At 31.2% G+C, this 16,491-nt stretch overlaps 5 protein-coding genes across 5 annotated transcripts in view; 3 read left to right on the top strand and 2 right to left on the bottom strand.

The window, feature by feature from the left end:
- Window positions 1-4,316: 4,316 nt before the first annotated feature.
- On the top strand, window positions 4,317-5,407 carry LOC108552780 (uncharacterized). Its single transcript, XM_017907444.1, has 2 exons — window positions 4,317-4,546; window positions 5,185-5,407. Exons 1-2 carry the CDS (start codon window positions 4,317-4,319, stop codon window positions 5,405-5,407), a joined length of 453 nt encoding a protein of 150 aa, XP_017762933.1.
- A 300-nt stretch (window positions 5,408-5,707) lies between these two features.
- LOC108552781 (cilia- and flagella-associated protein 20) lies at window positions 5,708-7,735 on the top strand. Its single transcript, XM_017907445.1, has 4 exons — window positions 5,708-5,791; window positions 6,127-6,318; window positions 6,452-6,684; window positions 7,234-7,735. Exons 1-4 carry the CDS (start codon window positions 5,708-5,710, stop codon window positions 7,733-7,735), a joined length of 1,011 nt encoding a protein of 336 aa, XP_017762934.1.
- A 519-nt stretch (window positions 7,736-8,254) lies between these two features.
- Taf9 (TBP-associated factor 9) lies at window positions 8,255-9,440 on the bottom strand. The gene is made up of 3 exons (XM_017907447.1): window positions 9,213-9,440; window positions 8,624-9,073; window positions 8,255-8,400 (listed from the first exon to the last, which is right to left on the bottom strand). The coding sequence occupies exons 1-3, from the start codon at window positions 9,349-9,351 to the stop codon at window positions 8,255-8,257; spliced, it is 735 nt and encodes a 244-aa protein (XP_017762936.1). The 5' UTR covers window positions 9,352-9,440.
- Window positions 9,441-9,721: 281 nt separating this feature from the next.
- The window catches only part of Rpn2 (Regulatory particle non-ATPase 2), a 182,328-nt gene continuing 175,558 nt past the window's right edge, over window positions 9,722-16,491 (top strand). Inside the window, exons 1-8 of the mRNA XM_017907450.1 lie at window positions 9,722-9,808; window positions 10,067-10,184; window positions 10,266-10,435; window positions 10,521-10,729; window positions 10,811-11,272; window positions 11,350-11,576; window positions 11,680-11,932; window positions 12,249-12,437. Coding sequence (XP_017762939.1) covers window positions 9,778-9,808; window positions 10,067-10,184; window positions 10,266-10,435; window positions 10,521-10,729; window positions 10,811-11,272; window positions 11,350-11,576; window positions 11,680-11,932; window positions 12,249-12,437 — 1,659 coding nt within the window. The 5' untranslated portion in view covers window positions 9,722-9,777. The remainder of the gene's footprint in view (window positions 9,809-10,066; window positions 10,185-10,265; window positions 10,436-10,520; window positions 10,730-10,810; window positions 11,273-11,349; window positions 11,577-11,679; window positions 11,933-12,248; window positions 12,438-16,491) is intronic.
- Window positions 12,517-14,801, bottom strand: LOC108552785 (phospholipase A1). Its single transcript, XM_017907449.1, has 7 exons — window positions 14,743-14,801; window positions 14,508-14,673; window positions 13,576-13,724; window positions 13,249-13,503; window positions 12,943-13,131; window positions 12,738-12,864; window positions 12,517-12,609 (listed from the first exon to the last, which is right to left on the bottom strand). The coding sequence occupies exons 1-7, from the start codon at window positions 14,768-14,770 to the stop codon at window positions 12,549-12,551; spliced, it is 975 nt and encodes a 324-aa protein (XP_017762938.1). The 5' UTR covers window positions 14,771-14,801; the 3' UTR covers window positions 12,517-12,548.

Here is a 16,491-nt window from a genome sequence, read left to right on the forward strand (position 1 = left end):
GGACCCGATAGCCGTTTCATGAGTATCCTTCGTGCTCCGCGTCTATTTCGCGGGGAACAATGGCACGCGATGAACCTCTTACCTCGGTTTCAATGGACTGTGCACGATGCACGTTAATTAAGTTGGTTGCCTGTTTTAGGGGCTCCGTCGGTGTAGCGCTGTTCCGAAAATTTGATTTTCCGTCCAAGGTAATAAAAGATGCCGTAAATATCACCCGAGGTTAACCCTACTTTTACGACGGGATTATTACCGCTCGTGGAGCAGGATAAATGTCCATAAAATTAGCACTGGCAGTGGTTATATTTTTTAACGGGACTGAAGCAAAATTCGTGTGAGATGAGATTGCTTATTTGTGGCAAGGTTAGGTTCAAGAGAGGTTATGGATATATATGAATTGAAATTATGGAACAATATTGTGAACTGAAAGAATGATTTTGAGTTAAGGTATTAATAAATTTCGATTTTCTTTTTAATGTTATTTATTATTCTTATTTGGTTTTTATATTTTGTTCCATGCTTTATTTATTTATTTATGTTATTATTTTATTTATGAATTTATTGTTATATTTATTTTTTCTGTTTTTCTCCTCAGGAATTTAAAAAGAGTTTTGAACTATAAATGTGTAACGAGAATTAAAAGGAATATTTAAAAATATACTTTGGATATTTAAGAATATATTTCCTAACTTATTTCCAGAATATTATTTGGGAAATTTTTTTAGATATGAATTGTTAATCAAATAAGAATTAATTAGAAAATATTTTCACTATAAAACTCAGCTATTTATTTTCAAGTTATATTAACTATAGTAACTCCTATATTAAATATACCGCATAGAATAATTCCAATAAAATTACAGTAAATACCAGGCATAAGAATATTATAATTAACTAGAAAATTCATTAATCTATTTTCAAGTTACGTAGACTAAAGATAATTTCTAAAATAAATAATAAAATATGAAATATTATATTTTTTATATCAAAAAATATAAAAAGATACAAGATTAGTTTTAAAAATTAAAAAGAAAGAAATAGTTGTGTTCGTTAAATAATTCTGTTCATTTTATATAAAAAAATTATTCCTTTTAAAGCTATATAAGAAACTTCAATCGACTCTCTGTAGGAAGCTAGTCATTTGAAACACTTTGAGTTGCACAACCATATGTGGTATTATGGTTATCCTCCAAATGCATTACATTGCACTTGGCGATTATAGAACAGGTTGTATTTGAATCGCATATTTTAATTTTAAAAAATTAGCATAAATTCTGAAATTAAGTAAATGTAATTGGAAAATATGAAAAATGTTAGTGATGAGAGAGTTAATCCTGTTAACTATGTCGAATATTCGATAAGATATTGAAATTAGTTTATATTTAATGACGAATAAATAAATATTACAAAGTCAGTTGAATCGCGAATATAGGTTGTATGTGCATGCAGAAACCATATTAAATCGCTGCATAAGTAACTTCTTACTGAATGTAAAATAAGGTTCTTATCGTCTCTGTATTATCTGTCTTAAAATTGATGCACAGTATAAAGCATGGAGTATGTGTAGTAAAGATAATTTGATTAATTGTTTGCTTATTGATATAATGCCTTGCTGGGGGACAGATATTGTACAAAATAATTGGAGGCAGTTCACTTCAGTATTGTTACATGTATATTCTTCCTGAATAGCAGATTCAGCAATTATCGTGAGAAGCAAATTATATGATTCATTGGAGAAAGATAGAAGCATAATGAATAAGAAATGGTTAAAATTTAAAATACAGGTGAGTATTTAATTAAATAATTCATCTTTACGTGCATCAATATATTAATTAATCTGTTAATTTTCCAATTAATATCAAATATCTAATTAATAGTACAATATTTATTTGTATTATTATTTACCCATTACCTGCAATGATTAAAATTGTTTACTTGCTTATCATTTTATTATTAATTAATCTACAAATTTTGTAATTCAAAGATCAAATTACACGTGTATTAAGTCACGTCTACATTTCGTCTTTACATTTACAGTCAATAAATTAATTTTCAAAAGTAATAATATTAATATATTTTAATATTTCATGTAAAACATTTTAATTAAATAAGTATTCCAAAATATTTTAGATATTGATATATTTGAATTAAGCATTAATATTAATACTTCATTTTATATTTCATCACAATAATAAATTCATTAAAAACCATATAAAATCGTATGTTTAATATTGCAAAAGTGGAATTTTATAAAACCCAACGGGTCTACTGCAACCTAATATAGTACTCCAAAGAATTAAACATATGTAAAATACAATTTATATATTTCCAAACAATCGCGTATGAAAAATATAAAATACTAAATTATGTTTGTGCTTCTTTCAAAAGTAGAAGAACACAAAACCACAGAAAATATATAGGCAACATCAACATAATACTCCAAAAAATTAAAAATATGTAAAATACAATTTACATATTTCCAAACAGTTATATATGAAAACTATAAAATACCAAATTATGCTTGTGCCCCCTTCAAAAGTGAAGAACACAAAATCACACAAAATATCTGGCCAACCTCAATATAATACTCCAAAGAATTAAAATTTTAAAATTGATATATTTCCAAACAATGGTATACTAAAACTCTAAAATACTAAATCATGCTAGTGCTTCCTTTCAAAAATGAAAGAACACAAAATCACTCAAAATATCTGGTCAACCTCAACATAATAATTCAAAGAATTAAAATTTATAAAATTGATATATTTCCAAACAATGGTACACGAAAACTATAAAATACTAAATCATGCTTGTGCTCCTTTCAAAACTGAAAGAACACAAAGCCACACAAGCCTACCTCATCATAGTACTCTAAAGAATTGAACATATATAAAATACAATTTATATACTTCCAAACAGTCATATATGAAAACTATAAAATACCAAATCATACATGTGCTTCCATCGAAACTGAAAGAACACAAAAGCACACAAAATGTCTAGCCTCCCTCACCATAATTCTCAAATGATTAAACACGTCCAAAATTAAATACATTGTACATAATTTATAAATTTGTACATTTTTATCAAAAAGTAATTTACATATATTCGAACCGTCACACAAGCTATAGAATACTAATCATAGATCATTCCTATGCTTCCTTATCAAAGACCATCCCAGAGATTGGCGCATAATCTTCTCACAGCCAACTAATTAACGCGGATGGCGAACCTGTGTATGAAGTTCGATGGTCCGACGTGTACACAGGCAAACGCATCGGAATAAGAATGAACCGAATCTCTATTGATTCACCTGGAAACCAAATCGATATCCGTACGAGGCACAGGGGCTCACTTCGTTACAGATCGGCCAACTTTCGTCGGATCAACGGAGAGACAGGCCAGACTCGAATCGACCATCTAAAAATTCTCCAGTCAGACTTCAGCGACTATCGCGATCATCAACACTTTGCCTCGAAATTCTAGCTTAATCCCCCGTGAGTAGCTTTCATTTTGTACCTTCATCCACCGATCCAATCTTGGACACAGAAAATCGGTTCAGACCTTCGAACACTATATCGTATGAATAGTATAGTAGTATTATTCTTCATCCATGAAACAATAATTTTGCATCTTTTCACTTTCCTTTCATCTCGATTATCTTAAATGGGGGCCGAGATTTAGTTTCAGTCTTCGTGAGTAGCTTCCATTTTGTATCTTCTCTCCATGCTACCAATTTAACGATAAATGGTTAAGAGATTGAGGTTCGAATACTTTAAATGACTATACTGCTCTGAATAGTATAATAGCATTATTCCGTATAATAAAAATAATAATTATTAGGAAATAACAATTTTCCTATCTTTTTGTTCCTTTATTATTAATTAATTATTAATAAACTATTTTTTAAAAAACTCCTGAAGGCGATATATCGTCTTTTTATTTATAATTGATAAAATTTGTCTTTTCGTTATTCATTATTAATTTTTATTCGTGGAAAATAACTTTTCTCCCTTTCTCGTGCAAAACTACAGGTATTACATAATAAAATGAAAAAAGAGACGTGAAAATGTGCTCATTTTTAAGAGAAATATGTTAATTTTGATATTGGGTACCATAATTAATTTTAATATTGGGTACAATAGGAATTGTATATTTTTCAAAATATTTTTGGGTACTATGGTATCGTGGTACTATGGAGGCTAATGAGGTACTCCAAGGGCTAAGATAAAGCGTGAGAATGATTGGGGTTTATTGATGGATAAATGGATACTAGCAAGAGGACGATGTGTTTCTTTGTTTGCAGTTTGTATGACACGATGGTTGGTCAGGTTGAAGAGGAGAGAGAAATGGTGGATGCAGAGAATAAGAGGGATGGAGAAGCAAGAGAGACTAAAAGGGAAGGGGAACATGTGGATACCAAGGAACAGACTGAGGCCAAACCACGTGTCAGGAGATACCTCACGAAACACATGAAATTGTATCCAGAGTTGTACAGAAGTGATGTCTCCATTCACCCAAGTTACACCACTCTTAAGAATCTACCTTAGTAAGAGCAACTTCATTAATGAAGACAAATTAACACACTGTAGTAATTTTATTTCACGTCGAATTGGATCTTAATTTCAATCTTGTTATACAAAAATAACAAATTTTTAATTTCTTTTTTTTAATTTTTTCTAGTTTGGTACAATATTTTATTCTGCAGATTAAAAAATTATTGGGCTTCATTTGAAAAAAAATTTCGTTAATTCTTTTACACAATATTTCTATATAAATTTTTAGATTTTTCTCATATCAACATTATCAAGGTTAAGTTTCTTTTGATTCTTGATAATATATAAATTTTCATATCTTTTATATTTTAAAAGGATATTTTATTTTTGTAGTTGCCAAAAACATGCAGTTGTTTTTAATAAATTTAATATTAATTACTATATAATAATTATATAAACCTATTTCCACAATATCAATTGAATTATTATTATTATACATAGGAAATCTTTTTTCTTCCAACTCTATACAGTATTATGCAATACTCCAAATTAAAGTGTCACTTGTATTATATATTTAGACACTTCACATAACACGGTACTTCAAACGAAAAATAATTTTTTCTCCGAAATTCGTAGATTCGACGAGAAAAAATTCGAAATGTGACGTAAAATGAGTTTAATCTGTTAAAAGTTACGTGGTGTGCCGGCGACGTGTGCAGAAGACAAAGAGGCAGATCAGGCGCCAACTGAACCGCGACATCATGCACTTCGCGATGATGCAGATGTTCGCCATCGATAGCGTAAGGATCGACCGAGTATTCAGCGTTGGAATGCCTCCTAAGACATTGATTGTCCCCGATTTGTTAACCGTGAACGAGAGACGACACATCAACGAGCTCCTCCGTGACAAGTAACGAACGATATTTCATTGTGTTTTACGACTTTACACTGTGACCGATTGTATCGACACGTGGTATAGAATAAAGCTGCGTTTGTACGTTGAGTAGAAGTGGACGAGTCTATTTTACTTCTCCGTTGAAACGGTAGCAGATCTCGCGGCGCCAGCAGGGGAAAACAAACTCGATTCGAAACAAAAAAATTCCCACGCTTGTGTCGATCGGTTGAATGTGACTTTTCCTGGATATAAGAATAAAATGAACACGCTGTAATCCTTTTTTGATCATTTTTCTATTTCATTTTATTGCGAAAGTATTATGTTTCGTAACAAGTACCAACACGGACTTTTGTCCATTTTGTACAGCTGTGGATCCTCTCCACTGGAGTTATGGGGAATGCACGTAAGTTGCACTATATAGAGAAAATAAATGGTAAAAATATTTTGTTCAAATCAGTTAGTGAAATTAATGCGTATTGTCTAGTTAAAATTTAACATGTTTATTTATTTCTTTAATATTACCATTATTAAACTCCTTTGGATAAACAATTTTTCGAAATGGCTTATTTTGTTATAAAATTCTTAGCCTTTTACCTGTCATCTTTCATATGTATCTGCAACGCTGTCTATATTCGTATCGAAAATCACAGTTCTGTTTTACCGACATACCTTACCTCTTAATGTTTCGAATATAGTGTAGTGATAATGTAGATATATGGGGGACGTCGTTTTGAATAGGTGAAGAATGGATACATTCGAAGAGTAACCGACGACGAAGTGAAGTCTCTAGCTTTGGAGATAGCTGGAACCAATGTCACAACAACATATATATTTTGTCCACGTGGTCCCAAAAAAGCTCTCGGCATTAAGCTTCCTTTCTTGATCATGATTATCAAGAATATGAAGAAATACTTCACGTTCGAGATAACAGTAAATTTTCTTTCGAAATTGTAAATATTTGATATTAATTTTTTCTTATATTTGTTTTTGAAATTGATGATAATGTCTTGAGAAAATATTTTGGAGGAGTTTTCAAGTATATATATTGTTTTTGATTATACAGATACTCGACGATAAGGATATGCACAGGAGATTCAGAATGAGCAATTTTCAAAGTACCACTCGAGTTAGACCATTCTGCACGTCCATGCCGATCGGACTCTCTGGTGGTTGGAATCAGATTCAATTTAATTTAGCGGACTTCACGCGAAGAGCGTACGGCACGAATTATATCGAGACCACGCGCATACAGATCCACGCAAACTGTAGGATACGACGTATTTATTTTGCTGACAGGTACAACGTTACTTCGTATATTCTAATTTTTACTTAGGTTAACATTAATTATTGTTTTCAGTATTAGTGACATTTTTAATTTTCGATTATTGTTATAATCAATATTTATATGTATTGGGAACAAGCTTTTATACTGTTTAATTGTCGTTTTGAATAAAATTAGAATATTTGCTTAGAGCAAAATAAGAGATTAAACCTATTATTATTTATTACAAGATATAAAATATCTTTGATAGAGATAGAAAATCTATTAAGATAGAAAATATATTAACTAATAAATATATGAAATCCACACGTATTTAAGACAATTAGAATTTTGTTTTATACGAATGAACTTTTTTGTCAAAAAATCTTCGATAAATACTGTACCTTCGGTAAACTTGATGAAATCTATTATTAAATATAGTTCGATTTTTAGTTTTAACAGGTACTAATTAATATAATTAAATCATTTTGATATATTTTAATATTGTATTATGTGAAATCCATTATTTAGTTATTTCCCCAGAAACATCTAGTAATTATTTCTATGATGTGTTTTACTAATAGGCTTTATGCAGAAGACGAATTACCGGAAGATTTTAAACTCTTCCTGCCAATCCATCGAAAGAAGTGTGTTCGAGAAAAGGATGTGAAGAAAGAAGAGAAGAAGGAAAGAGAAATAGAAGAAATTGAAATTGAGAAACCACCACCGTTTGAAGCAGGTGATGTGGCAGAAGAGGCAGAAGAAAAGGCGGAGGAACTAGGCGAAGACGAACTAATAGAAGAGGAAGCTATTCCCGTGGAAGATCTGCAAAAGAAAGTTGAAATAAGAGATGAGGATGAAGAGGAACAAGAAGAAGAAGATGAAGATGAAGAAGAAGCAGATGAAGAAGAAGAAGAAGAAGAAGATGAAGAACTTGCAGAGATAGGTGAGTATGATGCTGAAGATGAAGGCGACGAACCTGAAGAACATGCTCTTCCTATAACAACCCCTGGATATGCCACGGAAGAAGAAACTGACGCGGAACAAACTCAAGGTGACGAAGATGAAGAGTATGTAGTTCAATAGTATAGATTACTGTTTTGGTGTAAATATGATGAATAAAATGTCTATTTTTATGTGGGTTAAAATAGTGTCAAAATAAATTATATTGTAAATAAATAAAAATTTAACAAATTTTGTTAATTTATTTAAAGTAACAATCTAATGTTTTTGTTTATTACTTTATAGTATCCAATAAAAAGGATTTCACAATATCAAAAGAAAAATATTTCAATATTCTTTTAAGTATAAAGAATTTGTAAAAGAAATGTACACAAAATACAATAATATAAAATAAATAAACACAAATATAGGTATAGATAATTTATCGAATTCATTATTTGTACTTTACACATTGTCCTTTTAAGTAAAAAATATACAATTTCATTGAAAGTATAATTACTAATTGCATAACAAAAAACTAAAATTCTAAGATGTTTTTGTTAATACAAAATAATAAAATTATGTTGTATGTATATACTCTGTTTTATACAATAAAATCATAAAATGTAAAATAAAAGTTTATCCATTGTTTATTTGTTACTGTTATGGTACGTCATAATCATCATCTTCCCTTTTTCTTTTAATAGAATCCTCAACTTCTACTTTGACAGGAGGCATTGTTTGTCCTGAGGAAATTTGAATTTTTGGTTTAGCTACTTGTGCCTTTACAGTAGCTGCTCCTGTTGTGGCTATAAATTTCAATAAATTAATACGAACAAACATTAAGAATTATGATAATAAATTTTATTATTATCAAACAAGTAATTTTGTCTTACATAGTTGGGTTCTTAATGAAATATGGATAGAGGGGATAGATGTTTTGGAATGCAGAGCTTGGAAAGGATCTATGGAGTAATATATATAAAGAATTAATCCGCTTTACACATTTTTTGACATTTATACATTATTTACCTGATGAAAATTTCAAAACAGGTTTTGGCATTGAAATAGTTTGAGTTCTAGCAACTGTTGCAAGTGTTCCAGGTCTTTTAACAATAGAAAGGCCAGATTTATTGCTTTCTACTTTGATCTTAGATTGACCACCTGGAATATTATTTCCAACTAAAGAATGTAATGGTTTCCCAACTATTTTCTTTGTTGCATTTTTGAGTTTATAATTTGTTGCATTTAAGCAATATCTGTCAGGAGGTAACCTCAGACCATTGCTTGGTTTCACAAATGGAAGTGGTATATTGTTTTTTGCCCGAGCAACATCTAATAACACGTCTCTTGGTGGTGGGTTTGTAAAAGTACGTTCTAATTGCATCTTAACAGCTAATCTAACATCATCTAAATCGATGAACTTCTTTTTGGCATGATTTGCATAAATTCTACTATCGTCTAATATACAAGTAACATAACCTGTAAATTGTAAATCGATTACTTTATACATTATGTTAATACATAAGATGATAAAGTAAAAAGTGATATATATATATTTAGTTATACTTTTTATTTCATGTATGTTATTTTAAATGAATTATAAATATACGATACGTACGATACGTAAATTCAAGCAACTGGTTTATAACCTTTGGTTCGTAATCTGTTATTCCCATGTCTTTCATAATTGACATAATAACTTGAGCATCTTTCGGAATATGTTTGACGTGACTCATAGTTTTTGTTTTCTCTGTCATTTTCAAAAACACTACTGTTATAATTGCACTTTGTACAATAATTCGAAATGAAAACTAAAAGTATTTTAGGTTAACATTGTAAAACAAAATCCCACATAAAGTCATGAAGTATACGCCAAAGCTATTACAGTAATGCCATTGATAAAAATTAAACTTTGTAAGATTAGAAGTTGATTATTTACAAATTCTTTAATTAATAATAATTTCTCCGTTACCGAATTATTTCTTTCGTTTAAATTAAATGCAATTATCTTGAGAAACGGGAAAAGATAAAAAGATTTGTATTGCGTGATTTAGCATTTACTTGTTGTTAGTGTGGTAGCCCTTAGAGTAGCGTGTAGCATATTTCAATTGAATTTGGTTGATGAGTTCGTGGCTTACCATCGAACTGTCTTTTGCAGATTTTGTCGAAGGAATATATATTGTATGAAAATCAACATGAATATCACGTCAGCAGGTAAATTATTTATTTTGAATGTAACATCATATTATATGTAAATTTTATTCTTTAAAAATTTATTAGTAAATTTTTACACTACCTTTGATTACCACACTTGCAATGATTTGCAAATCGCGTGGGCCATAACCTGTAAGTTTGTGTTCGAAGTATTAAATACAATGGTTTATTTGATATTAAAACATGTTAGAAGTTACTTTAGGATTTTTACGTTTAAAAATTTAGCTAATTAATTAATTTTTATTATTCTATTTTCAGCTGGCATCATTTCCCTCCTTGAGGAACCAATGCCCGAATTAAAAGTATTTGCTTTAAAAAAATTGGATATGATAGTAGATGAATTTTGGCCTGAAATTTCTGAGGCCATAGAAAAAATGTATGTATTGTATATACCATGATTTATTTTGATGTAGTTAGTTTTAGTTTATATTTTGACAATAGGTTCCATATATTTCAGTGAAATTCTTCATGAAGATAAATCATTCCCTCAGCATGATTTAGCTGCATTAGTTGCTAGTAAAGTATACTATCATTTAGGAAGTTTTGAAGATTCTTTAACTTATGCTCTTGGAGCTGGAGAACTTTTTGATGTTAATGCTCGCAATGAATATGTTGATACTACTATAGGTACTAGCAATGATTTTTTTATCTACTCTTAATAAGTTTCATTAAATATAGAGTCTTTATTTTTGTATTATTTACATTATTTCAGCTAAGTGTATTGATTATTATACTCAACAACGTGTGTTGGAAGCTGAAGGAAAATTACCACCAAATAGCAAAAGAATTGATCCAAGATTGGAAGGAATTGTGAACAGAATGTTTCAAAGATGTTTAGATGATAATCAGTATCGGCAAGCTTTAGGTCTTGCTCTTGAAACAAGAAGAATGGACATCTTTAAAACTGCAATTATGCAATCAGTAAGTTAATCATAAGTACATGCAAGTAATATAAGTACTATTAAAAATTTGTTCTTATACCTGCAAACATTTTTATTATAGGATGATGTTAGTGGCATGTTATCCTATGCCTTCCAAGTTGTCATGAGCCTCATCCAGAATCGTGGTTTTCGTAACACTGTACTTCGTTGTTTAGTGAGCCTTTATCGCAACCTAGGAACACCAGATTATGTCAATATGTGTCAGTGTTTGATATTTCTTGATGATCCACTAGCTGTTGCTGAACTTTTAGACAAATTGAGCAAAGGCTCACAAGATTGTGTTCTTATGGCCTATCAAATTGCATTTGATTTATACGAATCAGCAACTCAACAGTTCCTTGGTCGTGTTTTACAAGCTCTAAGAGCAACCGCACCCATTCCAGGAGCTCTTATGGTTAAACCAATTGTTAAACCAGTTGTAAAAGCAACTGCTGAAGCTAGTTCTGAATCTTCTACCGCAATGGAAACTGAAAGCAGTACACCAGCTCCTGATGAGAAAGCTCAACGTAGTGTTGAAAGTTTGGTAAGTTTTATGATTTGGAGAAATATTATATAATATATTATAGTAAGTTTATTAATTCAATCATTGCATTTATTTAGAATGCTGAAGAACGCGAGCAACAAGAACGTGTAGATGCTTTATCAAGTATATTAAGTGGGGAAATTTCGATCGATTTGCACCTGCAATTTTTAATTCGTAGTAACCATACCGATATGTTGATATTGAAAAATACTAAAGATACTATACGTGTGTCTATTTGTCATACTGCCACTGTAATTGCGAATGCGTATATGCATTCTGGAACTACTAGCGATCAATTTTTGAGGTAAATATACGTTTTCATAACATATCATTCAATTGAACTTTATACGATATTCATAAGGAGTATGTTTATCTTTTATTTCAATTTTGTTTTTCTGATATTTTAGGGACAACTTAGAATGGTTGGCTAGAGCCACAAACTGGGCAAAATTAACAGCAACAGCGTCTTTAGGAGTAATTCACAGAGGTCATGAACAAGAGGCTTTAGCTCTAATGCAGTCTTATCTTCCTCGGGATACTGGCGCGGGAGCTGGTTATTCTGAGGGAGGTGGTTTGTATGCATTAGGACTCATTCACGCAAATCACGGTGCAGCAATCACTGATTACTTACTTGGCCAACTAAAGGATGCACAGAATGAGGTACAATTGTTTACAAGAATGTAGTATAGTTGTGAAAGCAGACTAAACAATGATTTAAGAGATTAAAAGAAGATAAGGAGATCAAGTATCTTTTTGTGTCATATTATGCTAATTTGTTTATTAAAATACTTCTGGTCTTTTTACTGCATATTAAATAGTCCAAATATGAAGCAACTTATACACGTTAATTTATTGCGATACATTAATTTTGTATTTTTACTGTGACTATATATAATTATATCGTTATTTTTTTATTTAATCTTGAAAGCACACGATAACATGCTTCCAGAGTCTAGAATGTTTGTTTTCTTTCTAGATGGTTCGTCATGGAGGTTGCTTAGGTTTGGGTTTAGCCGCTATGGGTTCGCATAGACAAGATGTATACGAACAGTTGAAATTCAATCTTTACCAAGATGATGCAGTTACCGGTGAAGCAGCGGGCATTGCCATGGGTATGGTCATGCTGGGATCGAAATCAACTCAAGCGATAGAGGATATGGTCGCGGTAAGTCGAAATGATTCTTATATACAAATACAAACGATAAAGAGAATAAAAAATTATTTATTTTGACGTGCACGCTATCTATAATATATATGCAAATTACGTGTAAAATTTTTATCCAGCAATCGCGTAAGGTGGCTGACTTGTAGTTCTAAAGTTGTAGGCTCCTCTAGCACTGTACAGAGAATTAATACATATTAATCTCAAATAATCAAATTAAAATTACATTGAAAAAGATACATTAAACAAAATGTATACAAAGCAAAAATATGTTTAATAACAATAACGTAAAGTGAAGCTTACTTTGAATCAAGAATAGGACCACCCATATATGCCTTTGAATTACCATTCTCAGATATACCAACAAAACCTTGAGCATTTGTAATAGATTCACTATAATATTCATAACTGCGTCCATGTGCACAAGACCCTGTTCAGTATTATTTTTAGCTTTAATGATACGTTTTAAACTGAAATTTGTAAGGACAAGGATTTTGACATTTCTTACCCAATAAGTCATTGCTGCATCCTGGTTGATTTCTTCCTCCATTAGCATAGAAATCAGAAGTGCCAACATCTTTATCTAGACCCAGTAATCCAGCGCATGTGTGAATAACCTGAACATTGTTTGCATCTGTCTTATCAACTCTTTCACCAGGATTTTTGCTATCGAACAATGGTTTGGCAGGATCAAGAGCTATTGTTGCAAATATTCAGGAATTTGGTCAACTTATTGTATTGCTTTCAATTTAGCGTCAATATCTACCCTTTTCAATTTGTTTAGAAACTTGAATTTTTACAAGTTGTTACTCACCAATAACTTCCGGTACCCGGCTAGATTTCGACACTTCTCGTGCACTCAAACCTGCGATATGGGCACCAAGAGAGTGTCCGATTATCTTCAGTTTGGACGTTTGTAAACCGGCATGTGCACGCAAGAAATTCACAAAAGCGGCTACGTGGTTAGCCACGGTTGGCACACTCTTTGCAACTTGAGAATAGATTATGTTGTTCGCTATCGTACTCCAGTCGACAATAATGACGTTGCTGTTTGAGATTTTGAGGTATGCTGTGGACAAAAAATTGCATAATTATTGAGAAGTTGGTCACTTTATATATTACGTCCGTGAAGTATATTTACCATCGCGTATAAGCGTGCAAACTTGCTTAGTACCAGCGCTGTTCCAGCCGTGAGTGACAATAATCGTTTGTCTCCTTGAGTCCCAGTTACTCTGTTTAATGGAATTCACATCATTTAATATCAGGTTACGTCCATTGTAACGGTTGTTCCTGGATTGAAGATATATTGTTTAGTCACATTACCAAAGAAATCTAGATGGGAAAAATGATTAAACATGGGATTCGATTGAAAAAAGTGAGCTAACCTAAAAATGCTATCACTGTATGGTTAGTTTGAATAGCGTTATGTACTTTTCTATGAATAGAGTGAAGAAGAATTTGATAGTATTGGTATCAGTGAAACGAAACTTTCTGACTAAAAACTCTTATTAGGAAAAATTTCAACAAATAACTGACATTTCATACATAGTTTCGTAACCTGATCATAGATGGCAATCTCACGAGGGAAAATTATGGCGGTCTTTCTTATCGTAGGTTAAATGTAAACTGGATAGGTTTCGAATTTTAAATATATAATTCCATTTCTTCCTTGAATGATATTACCATAATTAATAATCAAGCTGTGCTCAGAGCATCAAGTTCTATTAAGTTCTATTAAACACCAAGCAAGCATTTAAAAGAAGACTAAGAATTCCACACGTGGTAAGATTTGAACACAAATATCATTGTTTTTGTGTCCTCCTAAAGTTTCAAAAAATATAACCTGACATTTCATCTAGACTATGATCAAGTATTCCATGACGTACCTCAGTTAATTAACCAAAACTGATATGGAAACTACGCAATCTTCACGAATGTTTTTACATTTCGTTTAAAAATATCCATGCTTCGCGATTAAAATGTCAATCAGTTGCAACGAGTCCAAGCAAATACACAGAGAAGAGAAGCTTTTCGCAGGAAGAAGAGATTGATAAAGAAAAAAATAATTCTGACTGTGTGTAAAGGGTGAATGTGGTCTTGTCAACATTGTCAGCCAGTTCGGTGATCTGCTTTAGAGACATTGGGTTATCGTCGAGCTTGACCAGGTATGGCACTCCTTCGTCGTTTGGGAAAATCGTGTAATTGCTCTGCGACAACACCGTGAGCAGCGTTGGATAAACTGCAAGAAAGATGTCTCTCATTATCGCCTCATCTTCCGAGTCCCTTATAAGTATAGTCCGATACGCACTTAGCGCCAAAGGTGAGTAGGGAACCATCGTTCCTGTGAAGTAGCTCACTGTATACACAATACAGATAGACTTCTTGGGTTTCGCGTTTCACCGTCTCTTTTATAGGCTTAGCGGAAACAATGGTCGTCCACTTGAGAACTATACTGTTGATAAGTGACTGATATTCGGCTTATGGATGATCACTGATTCACACTCACTCACGAACCACGAGTGCTTGAAAAATAGCGTGTTTCTCAGTTTTAAAGGAAGTATGATATTCAGCATCAGGATTTGCCTCATAATGGCAGTGAGGTTATCTTTGGTAATTTATTGGGAAATCCATTCGTTAAGAATAGACTGTCATTTTTTAGAGATTTTCCTGTCGAAAGTGGGCTTTTACGTTGGGGGAATTTATTCGTCGAAAGTGGATTTTAATGTTTGGAAAATTTATTCCTCGAAGATGTTCTTTGTTATGCGAGAAATTTATTTTGGGAAAATAGGTTTTAATATTTGACAAATTTATTTACCTACTAGATTTATTTACCAGTTTGTTATCTAGAAAAACAGAAAAATACAGTATTAAGTTTTGCTTTAAACAATTGGAAAAAGGAAATTCTTCAAAACTAAAGTTTTCTATTTTAATCATTAATGATAATTTAATCTTCGATTTTAATTATTAATGACAATTTAATTTTTAATTTTAATTATTTATGAAAACTTAATTTCTTAATTTTAATTGGAATTTTTAATTCTTTGACACAAGAAACGTCATTTTTACTTTTGACCTTAATATTTGATGCATTTTATCTTTATTGCATACTTGTTACAAAATTTGCTTAGTAAATATCTACAGAGGGATTATATGAATATATGGTTAATTTTCTTTTTCAGAGCTATAGAAACATGTTTATGCAGTTGTGATCGGTGTGCATAATTTCGTTACGATACAAATTTTAATCACAAATCGCTGTTTAATAATTGTCATCAAATCTCAATCACGTAATACAAAGGTGGTATCTTCACTTCAAAAGTTACTTGTCGTTGATTTTAATTACAATTGAATGGTTTCGTTATCACGATGCACCAGGTTATCCGTTCTCTGATTTTAAAAATCAAGATCTTTGTATCATCGAGAATTTCCACGTTCACTTAGAATTATTTTTTAAAAAAGGAATTATTTTTTAAAATTATTTTTGTATTTTTTAACACAGATTTTCCAAAATCGTACGATTAATGCGTTCCAGGCTACAATATTTCGATTTCATTTTTCGTTTTAAGTATTTGCAGAGGAAATCACGTTAGGTACTGTTATCTTACACATCGAATGTGATTAAACGATCAGAAGATTGGACAACTGGCTTCTCGATGAACAATTATCGAAATGAAATTATCGTAGTTAATGGATTTCGCTATTATCGAGACTGAAAATAAAATAGCTTATTTTGTGAACGTAATGTTACTGCGTCAGGATGTATCTTGGATTAACATACTATTGTTTAGAGTACTAGGTTTGAGATTGTAATATCCTAGGTTTTAGATATTTTATGTGATTTGTCAGAAATGGTAATTATTTCTGTTAATATGTGTAAAACAGAGATTTTCAAATGTCCAATATGATGAAGTTCATTTAAAGTTTATCTGAAATTTGTATTTTTACTTATTTTTATACTGATATAGCTGCGATGAGATTTTCCTGACCTAGCCCATTATGTATATAATTATATTTATTTATTTTCTATTTTTCTAATATTTATATATTCCCATATATT

Source organism: Eufriesea mexicana, unplaced genomic scaffold, assembly GCF_001483705.2.
Source record: "Eufriesea mexicana isolate 0111107269 unplaced genomic scaffold, ASM148370v2 scaffold8076, whole genome shotgun sequence".
Classification (NCBI taxonomy): Eukaryota; Metazoa; Arthropoda; class Insecta; order Hymenoptera; family Apidae; genus Eufriesea; species Eufriesea mexicana.